Source organism: Heptranchias perlo, chromosome 7 (genome assembly GCF_035084215.1).
Source record: "Heptranchias perlo isolate sHepPer1 chromosome 7, sHepPer1.hap1, whole genome shotgun sequence".
NCBI classification, from domain to species: domain Eukaryota; kingdom Metazoa; phylum Chordata; class Chondrichthyes; order Hexanchiformes; family Hexanchidae; genus Heptranchias; species Heptranchias perlo.
This window is the reverse complement of record NC_090331.1, coordinates 89174523-89199479: the sequence shown is the minus strand read 5'-3', so window position 1 is coordinate 89199479 and position 24957 is coordinate 89174523. Positions and strand designations below refer to the sequence as shown.

Below are 24957 nucleotides of genomic sequence, written 5' to 3'. Positions count from 1 at the left end.
CTTTCTCTTCTACATAAGTGACAAGGGAAACTACTTGGGCACAAGTTTACTGCATGTCTGTTTTTTTGACTGGGCAGTCCGTTTTCTGAATGAAGTCCACAGAAGTTTCTTGAATGTAAATCGCACATCAGAAGTCAATTGTTTTTAAACAGAAGCTATTGCTTTTTATTTTTTTTGCATTTCACGATGTGGAGAAATCAGCTTTTAAAATCAATTGGTTTTCAGCAGCAATGGTTTTCAGCAGAGTGGGAGGAGGCTCGCGTGGAATATAAACACCGGGATGAACCAGTTGGGCCGAATGGCCTGTTTCTGTGCTGTAAATTCTATGTAATAACGAAAACCTCACAGTGCCAACCTCCACCTTCTTTCTGCTTTGCTTTATCTCGAGTCATGTTTGGATTTGGACTTGAGCAAAAGTGAGAACCTCACCTCAAATCTTTTTCCATTACACACAGTACAGTAGGTGGTAATGGTTGCAAAGGCATTTGTGCACCCAGAATTTACAGTGGCAGGGTGGAGTGGGGAAATCAAATGGAATGCTTTCCAGGGTAAGGTTGGTCAAATGGACTTTGGCTAAGGCTTGCATATTTGCTGACTGTTCATTGATTTTCACCCATCGCTCCTACGCTCGCTGACCTACATTGGCTCCCGGTCCACCAACGCATCAAATTTAAAATTCTCATCCTCGTGTTCAAATCCCTCCGTGGCCTCACCCCTCCCTATCTCTGTAACCTCCTGCAGCCCTACAAACCTCAGAGAACTCTGCATTCGCCCACTTCCATGGCCCCACCATTGGTCGCTGTGCCTTCGGCCCTAAACTGTGGAATTCCCTCTCCAAACCTCTCCGCCTCTCTCTCCTCCTTTAAGATGCTGCTTGAAACCTACACCCTTCATCTGTCCTAAAGTCTCTTTCTTTGGCTTGGTGTCAATTTTTGTCTGATTATGCTCTTGTGAAGCGCCTTGGGACGTTTTACCGCATTAAAGGCGCTATATAAATGCACATCGTTGTTGGATATCATTCATGCAGTCCCATTTTCCACTTTTACTGCCAGTTTAGGAAAGTCTCCATTACTTTGTTTCCTGTGTTTGCTTTCAATCGTCAGTTTTGCAAAAAAAAAAATCTTGTTTTGAGAGTGACCTCTTCTCAGTTATTCTCTGGAATTATCCTGTGAGAACATTCCCTGCCCTCGCTGAAAGTCAAATTGGAAGAAAAAAGATTTGAGGAACAAAATCAATGAGTATATTTCCACACAGGGGTATTTTGACCCCATTTGACTATACTCTGAGCACAGGTATGTTGAGAGGAGAATAAAATCTGATTTCATTCACATAGCAGCGAAGTAGGTTGAGAAGAAAGACTTGCATTTATATAGCACCTTTCATGATCTCAGGCCATCCCAAAGTGCTTTACAGCCAATTTTGTACTTTTTAAAAAAAAAGTGTAATCACTGTTGTAACGTAGGAAATGTGGCAGCAAATTTGCGCACAGCAAGGTCCCACAAACAGCAGATAAATCTGTTTATAGCGACGTTGGTCGAGGGATTAATATTGGCCAGAACACCAGGGGAAACTCGTCTGCTCTTCTTTGAAATTGTGCAATGGGATCTTTTATGTCCACCTGAGAGGGCAGACAGGGCCTCGGTTTAACATCTCATCCGAAAGATCATCTTAATCACAGTCAGTCACAATCACTCTGCATATTTTCCAGTTGGAGGGGGCGTGGGAGGAAGCAGTGCTATATCCTTAATTTCTGTTGCGGCTAAAAATCAATGCTTCTGGTAGTTTATGCAATTAAATATTACCCTGCAGTATATTACCCTGCAGTATATCACCCTGCAGTATATCACCCTGCAGTATATCACCCTGCCCCCTTCCCTGTGTTTTTTGTTGATATAAAGGTGGTCCAGAAGACTTCAAACCAGTTTTCTTCCAGAGCAACTGGACTGACAGACAAGACAGTGAGTCAATCATGTGCGTCACTGTGTCAACACACCTCCCCGGGACACGGTCAGACAGCAGAGGAGTGATGGGAGGGAATGCTTTACTTACAGTCTGCTCAGCTGCCTGCAGTTAAATGGTTGCCCTGCTGGGCTGGGAGGAGTACGACTGTGCTTGACATTAATAGAGGAAAAGTTTTTGAAAGAAATTATATTTTTAATTGGCAGACTGTTGGTGGTAGAGATGCAATGTTGCTGATCCGACCTCCGAGCAAGGCCAATTAAGGAATACTGCTCCTTAAAGATGCCACCTCCTGACATGTCCATGGTCACAGAGAAATTAACCAGGTAGTACCCAAAGCAGAATGAACCAACACTTGATCATGTCAAAGCAATTGCTTTTATAGAACGTGTGTGTGGGAAAAAAATAACCCAGTCTGTTAATTAATAATAAATGTTTATAAAAGAGAAAACAGAAGCACACGAGAGCCGGGAGAAGGATTCTCAAAATCAATTCTAGCCCAAAAAATAATCTGTAATCCCGTTACATTTTTGGTTTTGTTGTTGAAATGCTCCAGCAGCTCTCAAGGTTGTCGTTAACATCGCAATTGTTACCTGCCAGGACTAGTACAAAATTTCAGTATTCAGACAGCCTTTAGAAGGTGCTCACCTATCATCATCATGGTGCAGTGGTGTTTTGAGCCCCTCGATGAAATGCCAACAAATAATGAATATCCAGAAGTGATTTACAAGGCAACGGTCACACTGAGAGGGGGTTTAGATAATACAATAATGTTTTAACCGTCAACTGAAACCATTTATTAGCTTATGGATTTGTGGTCACTCTGGGCTATCCATTGCTCTTTACCTTCAAAATAACAACACCTCAGTTAGATTCCAGGCTCTTTCTGAACGGAAACAGAAAGTCAGTCAACATCTGCAGAAAGAAAAGTCAGGTTGACATTTTGGGCAGAACCCTTCGTCAGAAACTTCTGAGGCCTTTGGTTAGATTACTTGTTCCTGATTATCCATTATTCTCTGTTTCAACTCTCCCTCTCTTGAGCGCTGCACTCTCAGACGTTCAACCGAAGTCAGTTTGCCCCCAACTGAGAAGAGCTTTGCGAGATCCTTAAACTGGGTGTCCATCACCACTTCGTCGCGCAGGCGACAATGGAGAGCTCACCGATTGTCTGAGCCCAGGTCACACTTTCAAAAAGCTGCAGAACACCCAACACACAAGGTAGTAGCTCGGAAAAGGAGTGTCAGCAGCTGCACTGGACTCTGTTTGTATCTGGGCACTGGCGGTAACTGAACCTAGAAGACAGGGCCCAACCGGTGCTCTTGTCCTCTGGATCATCTCCCCCAGCCTCAGCTCACCAAGCAGGAGGGGATGGAGCTCAGAGCTAGAGCACTTGCTTCACATATACAAGGTACAGGGTTCAAACCCTGGCATCTCCACACAGATATTTACCATAGATGGTGATTGAAGTGGAGACCATGTCAACATTTAATAATAAGACAGATAGTTGTAGGAAAGAGAGGGTAAAGGGATATGGGAACAGGGCAGGCACATGGGACTAAGACTGCTGTTCATGTGGCAGATAAAACACCAAAACAGTCCAGTTGGGCTGAAAGGCCCATTTCCATGTTGTAATTCTATGCAGATATAATACAGGGGGTTGCATAGACTAGGCTTGTATTCCCTTGAATATAGAAGATTAAGTGGTTGATCTAACTGAGGTGTTCAAGATGATTAAAGAATTTGATAGGGTAGATAGAGAGAAATATTTCCTCTGGTGGGAGAATCCAGAACAAGGGGGCATGACCATACAATTATAGTGAGGTGATGTCAGGAAGCACTTCTTCACACAAAGGGGAGTGGAAATCCCCTTTGTGTGAAGAAAGGGGATTTTCACTCCCCTCTCCCCCAAAAAGCTGTTGAGGCTGGGGATCAATTGAAAATTTCAAAACTGAGGTTGACAGATTTTTGTTTGGCAAAGGTATTGAAGGATATGGGACCAAGACAGGTAAATGGAGTTGAGATACAGATCAGCCATGATCAAATTGAATGGCAGAACAGGCTTGAGGGGCTGAATGGCCTACTCCTATTCCTATGATGTAGCCAGCTTTTGTGCTTATGCCAAATCCATCCAAAGCAGCCACAAATTTGATTACAGCCATCTATCCCCTCCCTCTCCCTCTCAATGCAGTGATTTAACTGCAGAAAACCACACGAATGAGATTCTAGAATGCTGAAACCACAAGCAATGGACTCCTAGTTAATCGGGGCTGTCGGGTCATCATAAAAAGATATCCAATCACAGACTGAAAGCTTCTAATGAACATAAATTGTTCCACTGCTGCACCATTCAAAGACCAATCAAATTGTCATGAAAACCTGTGCAATATGCCGAGGGAATGGATTCTCAAGTGGATGTTTTGTCACTTACAGAGAGCAATCACTGACTGCTGTGGGGGGGAGGGAGGTAAGAAAGCATTTCTCCCCCTCCCCTTTTCTACCAATTTTCTTGCCGCCTCCTCCTCTTGGTAAATTTCCACAGGTACCTGTCACGTCACCTCAGTGGCCATTCCTCATGTGTGGACCAAAACGCTGAGTGACGGAGGGCTATTGAACCATGGGGGAGAGGGGGGTTGACGTAGGGTGGGGGAAACATCAGCCAAACCTAATCTACCCTCACCAAACATGGCACGGGGATGGGAGCGTGAGAAGGGAGGCGAGGGTAGCTGGGTAACTTATCAGTAGCTGGAAGTCTAGCTGATTGTTCCCCTTTCCATACCCAGAGGTACCCTATCACCTCCCTGGGCAAGGCAGCACATACTGGCCATTGGATGTGGGACATTCCAAGTTCGTATGGCTCAGTCACACACCGCATAAAACTCACTTGAACTGTTAGCGTTGATGGGAGAGTGCGGTTAGCAACCCTTTGCCATCAGATCCTAATGTTGCCCTACTTGACACTAACTGAAATTACAGAGAGATCTGGGAGTTCATTTTTTTTCTCTCGAGTGCAGAATGCTTATTGAGATAGGGAAAACGCGTTTTCTATTTAATTACTGGTGAAAACCCGTTTTTAATTAAATTTAATTACAAAAGCCCTCTTAAATTGACATTTCTAGACTTCCTATATATTTGAAGCCAGCTGTGTGACATCATTACGTGGTGACAGGAAGCTGTTAATCTCTAGAACACACTAAATGGCATCTCTTAGCGGATGGAGAGCAGGCTTTGAGACTAGTTTTTGCTCTGAAATCACAAATTATATCTTGCTAAGAACCAGATATTGGAGGAGTATTTGACATATTAAAAGGGAAATTATGACTGGTCTGTGGAGAGATAATAAATTGAACAGCTGGGGATGAATAGGATGGGGAATGACGTCATGTGCAAGAGATGCAGAAGGAATTTTTATCTCGTGATGTTGCCAATAATGGAAACTGCTTTCTTGTGAGATTATAATATAATGGTGTGTGTTATAATACAAGTGGATTAACAACAAACATTGCCCAATCATCGCATCTTATAAGCTGGTCAAAATCTCTTGTTGCATTCATCACATCTTGTGTTGGTTAATACCTAAAAGAGCATCATTAAACAGGTAAGGTTAGCGTCACAATGCTAGAGTCTGTACCATGCTGGTTCTGAAAAGCTTTTCTCAACTCTTAGACTCTTGGTCATTTCAGCCTTGACTTGGCACTCAGACCGTCACTATAATGTACATTCCTTCACAAAACAGTTCAAGGTTGTCCCACATTTCTGAATGGAGGGACATCACAACGTGTAGCAAGCGAATACATGGAGAATACCTGGGAATCATTGCACGGTGATGATTGAATCAAGGGTTCAGATAAATGTCCCTTTGCTGGTTTATAATACTCAACTGAAGCTCGCGATTAAATTACTGCTCTGAAATTCCTGCCCCGGAATATTCCGTTAATATATTTAGAATGCGTGCTGGTTTTAATTTTATACAGGGCTCGATTCCCTTGCAGCTTCACCGTACTGGCTGCATGTTGACATTCGCAAAGAGGATTAATAATCGTGTTTTCTCGACTGCAGGCTTATTGGGAAAGGATCTGTGGATCTTTACTGGGGACAGTGTGTCCCCAGTGTATGGTCGATCTCAGTCAGATTCTCTCTCCTGCGACATTTGTAAACCTGATCACGGTGAAGGCAGTTCAATGATTTATTTTCATACTTGATTAGCGACACAGATAACTATTCATCGAGGGAGGCAAGATGATCATTTTTATCTGACTGGGGGAAGACCTTTTTTTAATAAAACATATTAGATGAACTTAGTCGAATTCAGATGTAGAATAAAGCAATTTCTTCCCCCCGTAAGTGATATTTTAACCTCTGCGAGACAGAGGGAGAGACCAGCAGTGGAAGACCATGTCTGTTGACATATTGCCTTTGTGCGTTAGCACAACGTTTTTGCATCGTCTCGCTGGCTTACGGCTAGACAGCTGCCGTCATGCCGTTCTTTTGTCTGGGGTCTTGGTGCCCATTATCCTGGTAGGGGTACCTGAATCGGTCCGGGCTGCTCTCCCGGTATGCCCTTTTGCCTTGGTCGTGATAGCGAGGCATTTTAAAAGTCTGTGTCGGGGAGGGTGGCACGTCGTGCCTGTGGGGTCCCTTGTTCTGGGCTGGTGGATTGTATGCAGCTTCCCGCAGTCTGGCATTGCTCAGGTAGTCTGGGATCCTGGGATCCAGGCGGCTGTCAGCAGTGCTCCGAGGATAATTCCCTCGATGCAGGTATCCTGCGGCGTGATGCTGGGCTCCCAGATACCGGGGTGGGTCTCGGTCACCGTAGGAGGCTCGCAGCTGGTATTCATCCGGATTCCCGGGAAAATGCCTAGAAAGAAAAAAAGCAATATTTACTTATAGCTGCATATAGTGACACCACTATTCTCGGCCAGAATGGAGATGATTGGGTAATTCCCCCGTCAAAAACGGTTGGAGTGAGTGACTGAGATTGATTTTACGTACATAATTTGTATTATGTAATCATCCTCCACGCACTGTATTTTGCTGGAGAAATAATCCTGCTTTTGTCGGGAGACAGTTGGTCATGAGTTCACTTTGCTGTAATTCGTAGAGACTCAGTTTAAACAGACTCTGTTTGCTGTAGTTCGTAGAGACTCTTTTTAAATCGACTGTTTGCTGTAAAATAGGCTGCTTGCCGTAAGCCCTGCCCCGCCTCCAATTCATTGGCTGACACATTGGTGTCAATAGACACCACTTATTTTTGATGCTTTATCCGTGGTAGGGGATGTCAGTGTTGGGGATGAACATTTCACCAGTTGTTGCGTTCAATGTCAGCACCAGAAGGTTGTGGGTTCAAATCCCACTCCAGGGACTTGAGCACAAAATCTAGGCTGACATTCCAGTGAAGTACTGAGGGAGTGCTGCACTGTCAGAGGTGCCGTATTTCAGATGAGACATTAATCCAAGGTCCCTTCTGCCCTCTCAGGTGGACGTAAAAGATCCCATGGGGCGATTTCGAAAAAGAGCAGGGGAGTTCTCCCTGGTTTTTGGCCAATATTTATCCCACAACTAACATCACTAATGAAAAATAAACTAAAGTTTATTTGGTCATTATCACATCGCTGTTTGTGGGACCTTGCTGTGCACAAATTGGCTGCTGCATTTCCTACATTACAACAGTGGCTACACTTCAAAAGTATTTCATTGGCTGTAAAGCGCTTTAAGGCATCCTGAAGTCATGAAAGGTGATATATAAATGCAAGTCTTTCTTTCTTCTTTCAAGCACTCCCAGGTCAAAGTATAATACAGTCTGCCTGCAGGTTAAATCTCTACCTACATTGCCACAGCAACATATTCCAACCACCACCTTAGAAAAACATCTCTTTCTGTACGTGTTATGACGTTTTAATTCCGCCCAACAGCTGCTGGGCAATCTTGACTGCATCTGGCAAATTTGGCAGCAACTAATGCAAAATGATTTTGTGGCATTTGGAAGGGAGTGAGAGCTTTCTACATATTACAATCACCTGCAACTTCTGCAGGTGAAAAATGCTTAATTTAGTTTCCATCTCCTAGTCCTGACCACCTGACTCAGAGTCCCATACAGTTGTTACACTCCTTTCCTGAAGGTGCTCTCTAAAACCTCAATTCCCCCCTTGACCAGTTTTGTTTCAATCCTCAAGAAGCAGACTCAATGTCCTGTGCAATTCTTCTCTCCTCCACTCCTGAAAGCAACGGCTCAAACGCAGGGGTTGAACTGCACGGCTGCACAGGCCTTTAGCATTTCTCCTGAATCGTCACTCTTTGCCTGCGTGTCCAGACAGCAACTTGGCATGGAAGGGCAGCCACAACAGAGCCAGATCCCGATCCCAATCTTGCCTGATATCGACACATACGAACCTTGGCTACATAATCAGGGTGACCCACGGCAGTAGCAAATTTGGGGTATTTTCCCCCCACCCCAAAAAAATTTCAGCTAATCCTGCAGTATTATTTTCTAAAGAGTATTTTGAATAAAATGTACTTCCAACACTTGGTCCGTGAGATCTCCTGGACTGGTTTTGATCGGTTGAGGGGGCCGGAGAGCAATTTTCCAGAGTATTCTTTCCCTTATTGGCCCTGGGTTTTCCTCTATTTTTTTGCCTCTCCCTGGAGATTACATAACGGGGGGGGGGGGGGGGGGGGAAAGAAGTGTTTAGTCATGAAGCTCCGGCCATCATGGTGTGTGGGGCAGGCCTGATGGGCCAGCTGGTCTTTACCTGCCTGACCATTTCCTATGTTCGTATAACTACCTCCCCAACACACATTCTCCTTTCCCTTTACAGCTAGCTGTATGTACACAATCAGATAAGCGACCCAAGCTGGTGTTGCAACAATGTTTAACATTTCTTTCTCATTCTCCGAAAATTTCAATAAAGGAGCTTTAAATAAAAAGCCTGTTGAATAGCTGATTTGGTTGCTGTCTTTCCCATTCCCAAGCCAGCTCCAGGAGCTTTCCGGGGTTGGGAGGGCAGGGCAAATCTCCATGGGAGTAAAACAATGATTCAATTAAACGAAAACTGAGAGATTATTTGGGACAGAATACCACGAGTTACTGAAATGTTGCACCGTTCTGTGAATTTCTCCAATTCACTCTCCCTTTTGTTTGAAGTTGTTACACGGTAGAAAAAGTGTTTGGAATCTGTTAGATGATTCCTACAAGTACAGGGCCAATTTGGGACTCTAACTACCCCTCCCCCATTCCTCCCCCACTTCCCCAGCTAATGGTGAAAGACTGCTGAGTACATAACTGAAGTCAGAGGTGGAAGGATTAACAATTGTCTTAAGCGAGAGAGGTTTCTGAAGCTGGGTGTGAGATGAGGTAATAGGGACGCTTTATACTGCATTTGTTTTTAAAATGGCGATATAATTGTAGCAGAAGTCCCGTGACATTGCTCACAGTGAGTTGAGGATACATTGTTTTACAACTAAGTGTGACAGGGAAAGTGTTACAGGAAGCGAATGTGATAGGAAGTGTACACTACACAAGGCATATATATATATATACATACACACATACAAATACATATAGATCTATATACACACACATCATGCCAGGACATCGTACTGCAAAAAGTGAGCCATTGATTGCAGCAACCACAGAAACCTTCATCTTCATCAACTGCAGATACAGATAGAAATAGATAGATAAATAGATGTATATATATATAAGATAGATGTATCAGTTGATGAAGATGAAGGTTTTGTGCTTGCTGCAATCACTGGCTCACTTTTCTTTTCCCTACACTATGTCCTGGCATGACAATCTATTATTGTAATGTCTCTGAAGGATGTTGTTTTCTCAATTCCTTCTGTTACATTTCCTACAGCAGATGTGATTCTTTGCAGAGTATGACAAACAACTGATCTATCATTTTGCCGTAGGATTTTTAAAAAAAAACTTTTAACATTTAGGTTTTTGAATACATGATTAAACCTCCATTTGTCATTGAAGTGCCCTGTTTAGAGGGGTGCTGAACTTTCCTCTCTTCCAGTCGATACCTCTGGTTTAGCTGTTTGGCCTGCGGTCCAGCAAGGAAATGGTTCTCACTATATGAACAGCTGGGGCCTCACCCACATGACTCACAACACACCTGCATGCTCCCTTGCTGTGACCGCTCCCTCTTACATAGAATTACACAGAACGTATAGCACAGAAACAGGACATTCGACCCAACTGGTCTATGCTGGTGTTTATGCTCCACATGAGCCTCTTTCTACCCCTCTTCATCTAACCCCTATCAGCATATCCTTCTATTGCTTTCTTAGCTTCTCCTTAAATGCATCTATGCTGTTCACCTCAACTAATCCTTGCAGTAGCAAGTTCCACATTCTAACCACTCCCTGGGTAAAGAAGTTTCTTCTGAATTCCGTATTGGATTTATTAATGACTATCTTATATTTCAGGTACGGGTACAGTCTAGCCACATTCCCACGAGGCAGAAAGGTAGGGCAACTAACGCCAGAGCTCCCTGAATGACAAAAGAGATAGTGAGTAAGATGAAATGGAAAAAAGGGGCGTATGACAGATGTCAGGTTGATAACACAAGTGAGAACCAGGCAGAATATAGAAAGTTCAGAGGAGAAGTGAGAAAGGAAATAAGAGGGGCAAAGAGAGAGTATGAGAATAGACTGGTGGCCAACATAAAAGGGAATCCAAAAGTCTTCTACAGGCATGTAAACAATAAATAGGTGGTAATAGGAGAGGTGGGGTCAATTAAGGAACATAAAAGAGATCTACTCATGGAGGCAGAGGGGATGGCTGAGGTACTAAATGAGTACTTTGCATCTGTCTTTACCAAGGAAGAAAATGCTGCCAGAGTCTCAGTAAAGGAAGATATAGTTGAGATTCTGGATGGGCTAAAAATTAATAAAGAGGTACTTGAAAGGCTAGCTGTACTTAAAGTAGATAAGTCACCCGGTCCAAATGGGATGCATCCTAGGTTGCTAAGGGAAGTAAGGGTAGAAATTGCAGAGGTACTGGCCATAATCTTCCAAACATCCGTAGATACAGGGGTGGTGCCAGAAGACTGGAGAATTGCAAATGTTACACTCTTGTTCAAAAAAGGGTGTAAGGATAAACCCAACAACTACAGGCCAGTCAGTTTAACTTTTAGAAACGATAATCCAGGACAGAATTAACAGTCACTTGGACGAGTGTGAATTGATTAGGGAAAGCCAGCATGGATTTGTTGAAGGCAAATCATGTTTAACTAACCTGATAAGAGTTTTTTGATGAGGTAACAGAGAGGGTAGATGACAGTAATGCAGTTGATGTGGTGTATATGGACTTTCAAAAGGCATTTGATAAAGTGCCGCATGGTAGGCTTATAATCAAGATTGAGGTCCATGGACTAAAGGGGGCAGTAGCAACATGGATACAAAATTGGCTAAGTGACAGGAAACAGAGCGTAGTGGTGAACAGTTGTTTTTCGGACAGGAGGGAGGGTGTTCCCCAGGGGTTGGTGCTGGGACTACTGCTTTTCTTGATATATATTAATGACTTGGACTTGGGTGTACAGGGCACAATTTCAAAATTTGCAGATGACACAAAACTTGGAAGGGTAGTAAACAGTGAGGAGGATAGTGATAGACTTCAAGAGGATATAGACAAGCTGGTGGCATGGGCGGACACGAGGCAGATGAAATTTAACACAGAAAAATGAGAAGTGATACATTTTGGCAGGAAGAATTAGGAGAGGCAACATAAACCAGAGGAAACAACTCTAAAAGGGGCACAGGAACAGAGAGATCTGGGGGGTATATGTGCACAAATCGTTGAAGGTGGCAGGGCAGATTGAGAAAGCGGTTAAAAAAGCATACGGGATCCTGGGCTTTACAAATAGAGGCATAGAGTACAAAAGTATGGAAGTCATGATGAACCTTTATAAAACACTGGTTCGGCCACAACTGGAGTATTGTGTCCAGTTCTGAGCACCGCACCTAAGGAAAGATATGAAGGCCTTAGAGAGTGGGCAGAAGAGATTTACTAGAATGATTCCAGGGATGAGACTTTAGTTATGTGGATAGATTGGAGAAGCTGGGGTTGTTCTCCTTGGAACAGAGACGGTTGAGAGGAGATTTGATAGAGGTATTCAAAATCATGAAGGGTCTAGACAGAGTAAATAGAGGGAAACTGTTCCCATTGGCAGAAGGGTCAAGAACCAGAGGACATAGATTTAAGGTAATTGGCAAAAGAACCAAAGGTGACACGAGGAAAGACTTTTTACACAGCGAGTAGTTAGGATCTGGAATGCACTGCCCGAGGGGGTGGTGGAGGCAGATTCAATCATGGCCTTCAAAAGGGAACTGCTTAAGTACTTGAAAGGAAAAAATTTGCAGAGCTATGGGGATAGGACGGGGGTTGGGACTAGCTGTGCTGCTCTTGCATGGAGCTGGCGTGCACTCGATGGGCCGAATGGCCTCCTTCCGTGCTGTGACCTTTCTATGATTCTATGATTCTAAGATTTATGGCCTCTAGTTTTGATCTCCCTATGAGTGGAAACATCTTCTCTACGTCTACCCCATCAAACCCTTTCATAATCTTAAAGACCTCTTTCTGGTTACCCCTCAGCCTTCTTTTTTCTAGAGAAAAGAGTCCCAGCCTGTTCAATCTTTCTTGATAGCTATAACCGCTCAGTTCGGGTATCATTCTTGTGAATCTTTTTTGCACTTTCCCCAGTGTCTCTATATCCTTTCTATAATATGGAGACCAGAACTGTGCACGGTATTCCAAGAGTGGTCTAACCAGGGTTCTACACAAGTTTAACATAACTTCTCGACTTTTCAAATCTATCCCTCTAGAAATGAACCCCAGTGCTTGGTTTCCATTTTTTATTGACTCACGAAGCTGTGTCTCTACTTTTAGTGATTTGTGTATCTGTACCCTTAGATCCCTTTACTCCTCCACCCCATTTAGACTCTTATATTGAAATTAATTTGACAATTACACACCCAATCTGCAAGTTTGTTAACATTTTCTTGTATTTTGTTGCAGTTCTCATCAGTATTAACTATACCCCACAATTTGGTGTCGTCCGCCAATTTTGAAATTGTACTTCCGATTCCAGAGTCCAAATTGTTTATGTAAATGGTGAACAGCAATGGTCTCAGCACCCGATCCCTGTGGATCACCACTTCCCACCTTCTCTTTTCTGGAGAAACTTGCATGATGGCTCATTGGGTTTTATCCAGTGAGGAGCTGAGATGTATAGACCAATCTAGTCCCAGGTTCAATCCCTAGTAAGCTATCTTATCGCAGCCAGGGCAATTGTAAGGTTGCAACAATTGGCTTTAGCAGTAAGAGTGGTAATGATAGTTTGATTGTAGTGTCAGCATCAGCTATTGGTGCCAATATTGAGGGTCAGTGCTTCATTGGAAGGGTATTCATAGAAAGGCACTAAATCCTCATTAATACAGGATTAAAGAATGAAAGTAGAAAGAAAGACTTGCATTTATATACTTCCTTTCACGACCTCAGAACATCCCAAAGCACTTTACAGAAGTACTTTTGAAGTGTAGTCACTGTTGTAATGTAGGAAGTGCAGCAGCCAATTTGCGCACATAAAGGTCCCACAAACAGCAATGTGATAATGACCAGATAATCTGTTTTTTTTATGTTGATTGAGGGATAAATGTTGGCCACCATCCTGCTCTACTTCAAAATAGTGCCATGGGATCTTTCACATCCACCTGAGGGCCTCGGTTTAAAGTCTCATCCGAAAGACGGCACCTCTGACAGTGCAGCACTACCTCAGTACTGCACTGCTAGTGTCAGCCTAGACTAATAATCTACAGTTGCTACAAGTAGAGCATGTACAAAATTCCTGTTATTTGCCCTGAGTAGACATGATTTTCTGTGGCAGAATAATTCAACGAAAGGCCTGTGTTTACAGAGCACTTGATCACATCTGTTGCAGTTCACAGTCAGTGAATGACTATGAACTGCAACAACTGCTGCTATGCAAGAAAATGCAGCAGCCATTTTATACCCAGCAAGATTCCACAAACAGCAATGAGATGAACGACCACTTCATCTTTTTAGTGTCGGATGAAGTAATGTTGCCTAGGACTTTGGGAGAACTCCTCACTCTTCTTCAATGTCAACTGGAACCAGGGGAATGGGCAGACAGAATGTTGATCCATCTGAAGGGCTGTATTTATGACAAGTGCTTCCTCAATCCTGCACTGGACTGTCAGCCTAAGATTATTACGCTCAAGTCCTGGAATGGGGTTTGAACTCACAAATGGTTATCTATCTGGGCTGCTGGGACATAATTGGGAGACACGACAGGGCAGAAATTGCTTGGAAAAGAACAGTGAGCTCAGTAGCACTCACTGTTGTTAGTGGTGAAATCGAGGAGCAAGTTCCTGCGTTCACACAGGCGCAGTGAAACGCAGAAATCCGGAACTTGCTCCTAGTGGTTCGCCGGTGATATGACAGCTTCGAATTAAGGTATATCGCCGGCTGCAATCAGTGAAATCATTGAAAAAGCCTCAACTTGCTCATCTGCCCAACTTGAAAGTGATTAATATCGCCACAAAATAGGTACGTTCAAAAATATAGGTCTAAACTAAGTTTTAACAGCACGGGAAGTCTTAATGATTGCAAAACAACTAAAAATTAACTTTTAAAAATGTGAAGTCTCATTACTCCTTATTTTAGTAATTTTTGGTCATTAAAATTTTTTGTTTTAAAAAATTTTTTTTTTTTAAAAAAAAACCTTTCCCTCTGTCTCTTTTCTTTAATTCAATTATTTTTTACCCTCTCTTTTCTTTGGCTATTTATAACTTTTTTTTACAATGATGTTAGTGTTGTATCTTTCACTTCCTGGTCTTTATGTTGCAGCTTACAGAAACAGTTTTGCAGCATGTCAAAAATGCTGTAACCTGATTGGTCGAGGGGACTGCGTGATCCTTTCACTTCTCCCATGGATCCTAGCCTCGCCGGAGCCAACGCTGGGCTCTTCTCCGCTTCCTAGTAGAGGAACTGCACCCAGTAAAGACTGCGGTAAGTTAGTGGGTTAGTATGAATCTATGGAGCGGCGGGCACTGTTGGTTCGCTACTCCGAGCAATTTCTGGGCCAACAACTTGCATTTAAGTAGCACCTGTAAGGTAGTAAAACGTCCCAAGGTGCTTCAAAGGAGCGTCATCAGACAAAATTTGACACCAATCCACATAAGGAGATATCAGGACAGATGACCAAAAGCTTGGTCAAAGAGTTGGGTTTTAAGGAGCGTCTTAAAGGTGGAGGAGAACGGTAGAGACGCGGAGAGGTTTAGGGAGGGAATTCCAGAGCTTAGGGCCTAGGCAGTGGAAGGCACGGCCGCCAATGGTGGGGCGATGAAAATTGAGGATGCACGAGAGGCCAGAATTGGAGGAGCGCAGAGATCTCGGAGGGTTCTAGGGCTGGAGGAGGTTACTGAGATAGGGAGGGGTGAGGCCATGAAGGGATTTGAACATAAGGACGAGAATTTTAAATTTGACTGCACAGAGTTAACAGTGTCTGAACAGTAGTTGTACAAGGATGCTGTACCGGTGTTCGTGCGTGTGCGTAGGCAGAGAGCTGGCATTGTGCATTATAAGGTAGGAGCTTGGCAGAAGCCCCAGGCCCTTTCAAAGGATAAGCCAAGATGAATTAGTAATATTCTTTCAATTCATTTAGCTGCAGTCAATAGCTGTGAAATCAGATAACGCTGCAATTTAATCCAATCATTGGCAATCTTGCACATAGCAATCTTGTGGACCACCCCTCCCCCAGTAATTGCTGCTCACCACCTCGTATGTCACCACTTTCCACTTGCAATATCTCCATCAGCAATACTAACTCTGGACTGCTCATATGATTTTTTAATATTTTAATCACATAATATATATTTTATAAACATTATAACTCTATTAGTCAATCTCCTGACAATGCACACAGAGAGTCAAGACCAAATGTGGTGAAGCGGAGTTAGAGTTACAGGGTGTTGGGGTGGGGGGGGGGGTGCCAGGGAAGAGTAATTGGAGCAGGGCACTTGCACAATTCCACCCCCATTTTAAAGTCATGTCCTTATTTTTAAATTTTCATTATAAACTCCTAGGTCCACGTTTATAATGGAAACTACCTATGTAAACTGGTCACGCTGTAATTGTGCCCTCCTGCCAGGGGTGGCGCTGTAACACTTCAATAGGAATGAGTTATTACGGCCTGACAAGATTTTCTGTTACTTGACGTCAGCAAGCAGAAAATTCTGAGCCATTTCCAAGATTGAGAGTGAAAATGCAGCTGTTCCTGGGCCCAATGGTGGAATAGAAGCTGATGGGATTTGCAGGGTCAGCTCTGTGTAACATATATGATAATGTCTACTATGTCCTATGTTATAGATGAAAAAAAAAATCAATGCTGGAAGTACATAATAATTCTGGCATTCTAGCAGACCTACTGTGCATTTCCAGTTTATATTTAACATTGCTAGCATTTGTATTCCCCCCCATTCCCTCTTTAGCCTTTGTATTTTAGTTACATTGCTTTACTTGTAAAAGTTACCTCGGATAGAATTCATACGATCTTGCTTTACCCTTCTATATTAAAAAAAAGAACTACTTTCAAGTGTACATTGGTAATCCTAATTAATGGACTTTAGAATTCGCAAGCCTTGCCAACAGTTGTAAACAGCAAGTTCTGGCATACTCTGTGAATGGCCAGTCTTGTTGTCAATGATATTTTAAAAAAAATCTGGGGCTCAATTTTAAACTTAAATTGCGGGTGCATTGGGGGCTGCGAAAATTGCAAAAATGCAGAGCAGGTTCGGACACCGGCTCCAATTTGCCGGCTTCCGAGTTCCCCACAGACGTACCTGTGTGCGCGCGGGCTTCCCGAATCTGGAAATCCCGCCGGCAATTAAAGCCGGTGGGACGATCGTTAAAGAACCAAATGTACCTCATTGAGGTACTTAAGGCACTTTACTTGTGACATAATAGGTAGTTGGAAGATTTGTAACTTACCTGGGCAGCTTTCCCACGGCTTCCAATTCACGCCCGAAACCAGGCGTGAAGGGCCGGATCAGGCAAAATTAAACAAAATTAATTAAATAAAAAACCACTGCACGAAGGTAAAACACAATGTACCTTTCCATCCTGCTCTGACGTCTCCCTCTCCGATCTCCCCCGCTTCCCCCCGATCTTCCCCTTTTCCGCCCCAGATCTTCCGCCCCCGATCTTCCCCCCCCCCCCCCCACCCCCACCCCCGATCTTCTGTTCCAGCACCGGATGACGTCTCGCTCTCTCTCTTTCCCTCCCCCCCTCAGCTCTCCCCCTCGGCGTTTCAGCTCCAGTCGGCAGCCAGCCTGTCAATCAGGGGCTGCCGGGCGTGAATCCCAGAAAGAACTTTAAGCACCATCAATTACATCGCGATCGCGTCAGAAGCGGTAAGTTTTTTTTTTAATTCGTGTTTGCCACGCGCAGCTTCACCACCCCCCCACCCCCGCTGCCAACCCACCACCGTTTCCAAATTGAGCCCCTGGTGTATTATGCATGCATCCAACTTAGTGCTAAAAATAATACAACTGCCCACCGTTCCCAAGCCTAACTAACCTGCAGAGCCCAGGGTCAAACACTGCCTTGACCTGCATTGCTCCCATTGCAGGCAGCCTGAGGCGATACTTTCCTCCCGCAGCCACCCTGCAATCAGGATTCGCAGTGACTTCATAAACTATGTATGGGAATGTTTATTCCCGTAATACCAGAACCGAGGAATTATAACTATCAGGAAAGACTGAACAGGCTGGGGTTCTTTTCTCTAGCAAAGAGAAGGCTGAGGGGTGACCTAATAGAGGTCTTTAAAATTACGATGGGTTTTCACAGGGTAGATGTGGAGAAGATGTTTCTGGAGGGGGGAGGTGGGGAGGAGTCCAAAACAGGGGACCATAGACAGTCACTAATAAATCCAATAATGCATTCAGGAGAAACTTATTTACCCAGAGAATGGTTAGGATGAGGAACTTGCTGCCACATGGAGTAGTTGTGGCAAATAGCATAGACACATTTAAGGGGAAGTTAGATAAACACAAGAGGGAGAAAGGAATAGAAGGTCATGCTGACAGGATTAGATGAAGTAGAGGAGGAGGAGGAGGTTTGTGCGGAGCATAAACACTGGCACAGACCCCGAGTTGGGCTGTACTGTAAATTCTATGCAAATACACCTCATAAGATATATATGTGAATGCACCTTTGATTGTATAATGGTTTCAGAAGTACACTTACGTGTATAACAGCTTCATAACATGTGTGTGAATGTACACCTATATTTACATAAAAATGCATCTGTACTTTGTTGAGTATCCAGTTATAAAAGAGATTAAAGATTTTCTGGGGGAAGCATGCCCGGGTACTCAATTTCGTCCTTTCAACGTGTGCATTTCCCTCTTCAGGCTTTTATATAACAATGTTTTTATCGCCCATGTAAGTGAAGGAAACGTTGGGTATGCCTACATAGTACATCACAAAAGCCCATGTAATTGCTTTCTTTCACACGTCATTGGCTGACAATCGGGGCTGTTCTTGAGTTCTGTTTCTTGGGGGCTGTTGGTCAGCTTTTGTTACTTTTCTACTTTGGCATGTGGGTTACTGATACAAATGAATAGAATACTGCTGAATAAAATACTGATTTTCTTTTGGCACTGTTACGACTACTACTATTAGCATCAATACTATTGGCAACATGAATAGTGAATACAGAATCAGTCTCATGCTTCCCACGACGGGCATGCAGACCCTTAAAGATTCCTGTCGCAATCGGCAACTGAAAATAGCATTTTCAACTATGTAAAAAATAAACCCATTCTGAATCAGTTCTTACTGGCCTATCTCCAAACTCATTCCTTCACATTCAGACCAGTCTGGTCCCTGACCCTCAGTGTGTGTCAACTGTGGCTCAGTGATAGCACTCTCACCTCTGAGTCAGAAGGTCGTGGGTTCAAGTTCCACTCTAGAGACTTGAGCACAAAATCTAGGCTGACACTCCAGTGCTGTAGTGAGGGATTGCTGCACTATCGGAGATGCCATCTTTCGGATGAGATGTTAAACTGACGTCTGCCCTCTCGGGTGAACATAAAATATCCCGTGGCACGATTTTGAAGAGCAGTGGAATTCTCCCCGGTGTCCTGGACAATATTTATCCCTCAACCAACATCACTAAAACAGATTATCTGGTCATTATCACACTTCTTTTTGTGAGACCTTGCTGCGTGCAAATTGACTGCTGCGTTTTCCACACTACAACAATGACTGCACTACAAAAAAAAAAGTACTTCATTGGCTGTAAAGCACATTGGGACATCCTGAGGTCGTGAAAGGCGCTGTATAAATGCAAGTCTTTCTTCTGTTCCCAAGACCATTATAAATACAATTAGTCTAAAGAAAATCTCAATAACCCCATGCGAATGGACTGATAATTATTTTCAGCCATCCCTGCACACAACTATCTGTCACAACAACTGAAAGAACACAACATCAAATTAAACAGTGATGAGAATGCAAGGGGCCACAGTTTCAAACTGGAGTCAGGCAGTTCTTCACACAGATGCCTGGGGTTTCCTCCGCATTTGCACCCAGAGACACCCGTAATCTGGGCGCAAACCAATTACGTGGCTTGAAAGGTCACGGAAGTTTGGCCATAAGTGAGTTACGAGCATAATTACAACGCAATCAAATTTCCTCCATCTTTTACACCCGTCTATCAAACCCTTTGCTGTATCAAATCTCCGCCCACAAAAGCTGGCCACACCCCCGACTCACAAATGCAAGTATCCTCCAATCGAGCTTGTTCAGTGGGGTCTCTCAACATAATGACCAGATTTTCTAGCACAGCTGGAATCAAAGTCATTTTTCTGATGTTTTTTCTTCAGTTATCCTCACTTGAGACCTACTCTGTATTTTCTGTTTCTTTGAATGGATTTTTATAGCACAAGTCACATTCAGAATTGAAAAGCAGGTTCCTACACATGCTGTGCCTGATAGGCGTGAATGTTAGCTAAATGAGTTGAAACTTAAATTTTCACACTTAAAAGAACTATATTGGCGTGAGTTTGGCGCTTTCTTTGGGCTCCCATTATTTCCGCTGATTTATGCCCATTTTAAGTTTGGGCGTATGCTATTGAGATTACGAGGATTCTTGGGCGTAAATTGGCATTCACATTGGGCACATGTTCTGGTCTAACTTCCCGGTCATGCCCAAAGAGGAAACTGGAGGCCCAAGGATGACCAATACATGGAATGGACTTCGTAGTGAAGTCATGGAGGCAAAACCCCTCGAATCATTTAAGGGATAGTTGGATGTCACGATGAGGGTGGGGGACTATAAGTTATTTCCTTGAGCTCGGATGACCTAAATGGCTGCCAGGTTTGTATCTATACGTGATTCCATTTTTGTGTCCGTAAAGCACATGTCTCCAGCCTGAGAAAACAGAATAAGGAAAACTATTCCTTTCAACTTCACCTGAGGCACGTTATACTCACCATGGTGATGGTGCCTATCAGCAAAAGAAAATGAAATTTTAACTTTATGCAGAGAACACACTGCAAGTTCAAAAACGCTCGAATGTTCTTTGGTATGCCAATAGTTTGTCAATAGGGACTTCAGCTCTGCGGAGAAACTAGAGAAGCTGGGGTTGTTCTCCTTAGAGCAAAAAAGGTTAAGGGGCGATTTAATAAAGGTGTGCAAAATTATGAGGAGTTCTGATAGAGTAGATAGGGAGAAACTTTTTCCACTGGCAGGTGGGTCGGTAACCAGAGGACACAGATTTAAGGTGACTGGCCAAAGAACCAGCGGGGGAGACGAGGAGACTTTTTTTTTTAAACACAGCAATTTGATATAATTTGGAATGCACGGCCTGAAAGGCTGCTGGAAGCAGATTCAATAGTAACTTTCAAAACAGAATTGGATATATACTTGAAAAGGAAAAATTTGTGGGGAAAGGGCAGGGGAGTGGGACGAATTGGATAGCTCTTTCAAAGAGCCGGCACAGGCATGATGCACCGAATGGCCTCCTTCTGTGCTGTATGATTCTAGTGAGCTTTCCAATGGCATCACACACATTTTTAAATCTGCGGGTGAAATTTAGTACTTGAAGGGTTAACATTGCCTTCTTTGAGCGTTTAGATACAATCCATCTTAAGCCTGCCAATTCGAGTAACCCTTCTAAAACGTTATGTGCAGCACATTATAGTGACTTAAGGCAAGGGAGGAGGAAGAGGGTTTAAAAACACTTTTAAAAAAAAAACTTCTTTGTCGCAAAACGTAATGCCCAATCAAAAATTCTCATTTTGCAAAATAATTATTAAGATTTGCAATGGTGCCATTAAGTGTTAATTTATTCACACAAAATAAGCTCCAGGCTCAACAAGACCAGCTTTTCATGCATTGAAAGGAAACAAAAAAATACTCAAGGATGTTGATTAAATGAGTGGGAGTGAGTTTATTTGACTGATTCTGAGGGGTCAGAGAAAAACAGCTTGTGTGAGGTGCTCTCACCGTACATAGAACAGTTTCAATTGCAATGTTTAAACTGTAATGATCTTTCGAGCAGAGGAAATGAAGCACACCCTGCAACTTGTGTTCATCCACTGAGGCAGATCATTTATTAAAGATCACGGCTATTGTGGAAACCGAATGTAAAATAGAAACACGGCCCGCGCAGAGAAGAGCAGGCTCCTGTGGAGAGCGGAACGGGGAGTGGGAATTAGATCACAGCTGGCCAGAGCAGGGAGCGAAGATCAGATCAAAGCCTCTGCCAGGCTGGGGAATGGGGTGCACAGCTCGAGCCAGAGCGGGCATTAAGAGTGCAGGCTGCCTGGATCTGGGAGTGGGCCGAAGGCCAGGAGTGGGCCACATCCTAGGCCCCAGCCACTAGCGCAGCGTGGATCAGACTGAAATAGGGTTGGCAATCCTCTAGGATTGCCCTGGGACGTCAGTGATGAAACCTCCAGGAATACGTCCAACCAGAGTTGGCAACCCTAGACTAAAACCTCCCACTACCCCTCACCAGAGTGCAACCTTAGCTGATTTTCCAAATCTGACAATTACCAAAACAGCGCTGTTCAAACTCGGTCCACTCAAAATCTTTACGAGAATGGAGGTGACAGCTGAAACCCATTGCCTGCAATTCCTGTACCACTTGAGAACTCCAGGGCACTTCAGGTGTCCTGGGTGACCATATCTGCAGGAAGTGTCTCCGGATGCTCGAGCTCGAGCTCAGACTTTCTGAGCTTGAGGTGCGGCTGGAATCACTGCAGGGCATACGGGAGGCTGAGAATTTCCTGGATCATACGTTCCAAGAGGTGGTCACCCCGCAGCCATAAACAGTTCAGGACAGTAAGTGGGTGGCCATCTGGCAGGGTAGGAAGAGGCAGCCAGTGCAGAAATCCTCCGGGAGTGTGTCGCTCACTAACTGGTTTTCAGTATTGAATACCAGTGAGGGTGATATCACCTCGAAGGAGTGCAGTCTGGAGCATGGCACAATGGAGCAAAGGACTGCACGGGGTGGGGGGGGGGCACAGCGAAGTGAAGGAATGCAGCAGTTACAGGGGATTCAATAGTCGGGGGGACAGACATGCGTTTCTGCAACCGCCGACTTGAGTCCCGCATGGTGTGTTGCCTCCCTAGTGCCAGGGTAAAGGACATCACTGAAGGGGTGCAGAACATTTTGAGGAGGGAAGAGGAACAGCCAGAAGTCGTGGTCCATGTGGGAACAAATGACATAGGAAGGAAAGGGGTTGTAGTACTGCAGTCAGAGTTTCAGGGGCTAGGGAGAACGTTAAAAAGCAGGACCTCAAAGGTATTGGATGACAAAAGAGATATAAGAGTAAGATGAAGCAGAGAAAAGGGGCGTATGACAGATGTCAGGTTGATAACACAAGTGAGAACCAGGCAGAATATAGAAAGTTCAGAGGGGAAGTGAGAAAGGAAATAAGAGGGGCAAAGAGAGAGCATGAGGATAGACTGGCGGCCAACATAAAAAGGGAATCCAAAAGTCTTCTGTGGGCATGTAAACAATAAACAGGTAGTTAGAGGATGGGTGGGGCTGATTAGGGTCCAAAAAGGAGGTCTACTCATGGAGGCAGAGGGGATGGCCGAGGTACTAAATGAGTACTTTGCATCTGTTTTTACCAAGGAAGAAAATGCTGCCAGAGTCTCAGTAAAGGAAGATATAGTTGAGATTCTGGATGGGCTGAAAATTGATAGAGGAGGTACTAGAAAGGCTGGCTGTACTTAAATTAGATGGTCCAGATGGGATGCATCCTAGGTTGCTGAGGGAAGGGTGGAAATTGCAGAGATACTGGCCATAATCTTCCAAACATCCTTAGATACGGGGGTGGTGCCAGAGGACTGGAGAATTGCAAATGTTACATCCTTGTTCAAAGAAGAAAGTAAAGATAAACCCAGCAACTACAGGCCAGTCAGTTTAACCTCGGTAGTGGGGAAACTTTTAGAAATGATAATCCGGGACAGAATTAGCAGTCATTTGGACAAGTGCGGATTGATTAGGGAAAGCCAGCACGGATTTGTTAAAGGCAAATTGTGTTCAACTAACTTGATAGAGTTTTTTGATGAGGTAACAGAGAGGGTAGATGAGGGCAATGCAGTTGATGTGGTGTATATGGACTTTGAAAAGGCATTTGATAAAGTGCCGCATAATAGGTTTGTCATCAAGATTGAAGCCCATGGAATAAAGGGGGCAGTAGCAGCATGGATACAGGAATCAGAGAGTAGTGATGAACGGCTGTTTTTCAGACTGGAGGGAGGTGTACAGTGGTGTTCCCCAGGGGTCGGTACGAGGACCACTGCTTTTCTTGATATATATTAATGACTTGGACTTGGGTGTACAGGGCACAATTTCAAAATCTGCAGATGACACAAATCTTGGAAGAGTAGTGAACAGTGAGAAGGATAGTGATAGGTTTCAAGGGGACATAGACAGGCTGATGGCATGAGCGGACACCTGGCAGGTGAAATTTAATACAGAAAAATGCGAAGTGATACAGGAGAGGCAATATAAACTAGAGGGCACATTTCTAAAAGGGGTGCAGGAACAGAGAGATCTGGGGTTATATGTGCACAAATCGTTGAAGGTGATAGGGCAGGTTGAGAAACCGGTTAAAAAAGCATATGGGATCCTGGGCTTTATATAGAGGCATAGAGGACAAAAGCAAGGAAGTCATAATGAACCTTTATAAAACACTGGTTTGGCCACAACTGGAGTACTGTGTGCAGTTCTGGGCACTGCACTTTAGGAAAGATGTGAAGGCCTTAGAGATGGTGCAGAAGAGATTTACTAGAATGATTCCAGGGATGAGGGACTTTAGTTACGTGGATAGACTGGAGAAGCTGGGGTTGTTCTCCTTGGAACAGAGACAGTTGCAAGGAGATTTGATAGAGGTATTCAAAATCATGAAGGGTCTAGACAGAGTAGATAGAGAGAAGCTGCTCCCATTGGTGGAAGGGACAAGAACCAGAGGGCATAAATTTAAGGTGATTGGCAAAAGAACTAAAGGTGGCATGAGGAAAAACTTCTTTACACAGTGAGTGGTTAGGATCTGGAATGCACTGCCTGAGGGGGTGGTGGAGGCAGATTCAATCATGGCCTTCAAAAGGGAACTGGATAAGTACTTGAAAGGAAAAAATTTGCAGGGCTACAGGGATAGTGCGGGGGAGTGGGACTAGCTGGATTGCTCTTGCATACAGCCGGCCCAGACTTGATGGGCTGAATGGCCTCCTTCCATTCTGTAACATTTCTATGATTCTAGTAATCTCTGGATTACTCGCAATGCCACGCACTAGTAAGTATAGGAATTGTAGGATAAGATAGGTTCATGTGTGGCTGGGGAAATGGTGCAGGAGGGAAGGCTTCAGATTCCTGGGGCATTGGAACCAGCTCTGGGGCAGGAGGGTGATGTTCAAGGTGGACAGGTTGCACCTCAACAGAGCTGGG

General features: G+C 44.0%; 1 protein-coding gene across 3 annotated transcripts in view; it reads right to left on the bottom strand.

The window, feature by feature from the left end:
• Positions 1–2377: 2377 nt before the first annotated feature.
• LOC137323945 (partitioning defective 3 homolog B-like) overlaps positions 2378–24957 on the bottom strand; it is a 750054-nt gene continuing 727474 nt past the window's right edge. For all 3 annotated transcript variants that reach the window (XM_067988088.1, XM_067988089.1, XM_067988092.1), the window contains one exon: positions 2378–6814. In XM_067988088.1, the coding sequence (XP_067844189.1) occupies positions 6418–6814 (397 nt within the window). In that variant the 3' untranslated portion in view covers positions 2378–6417. The remainder of the gene's footprint in view (positions 6815–24957) is intronic.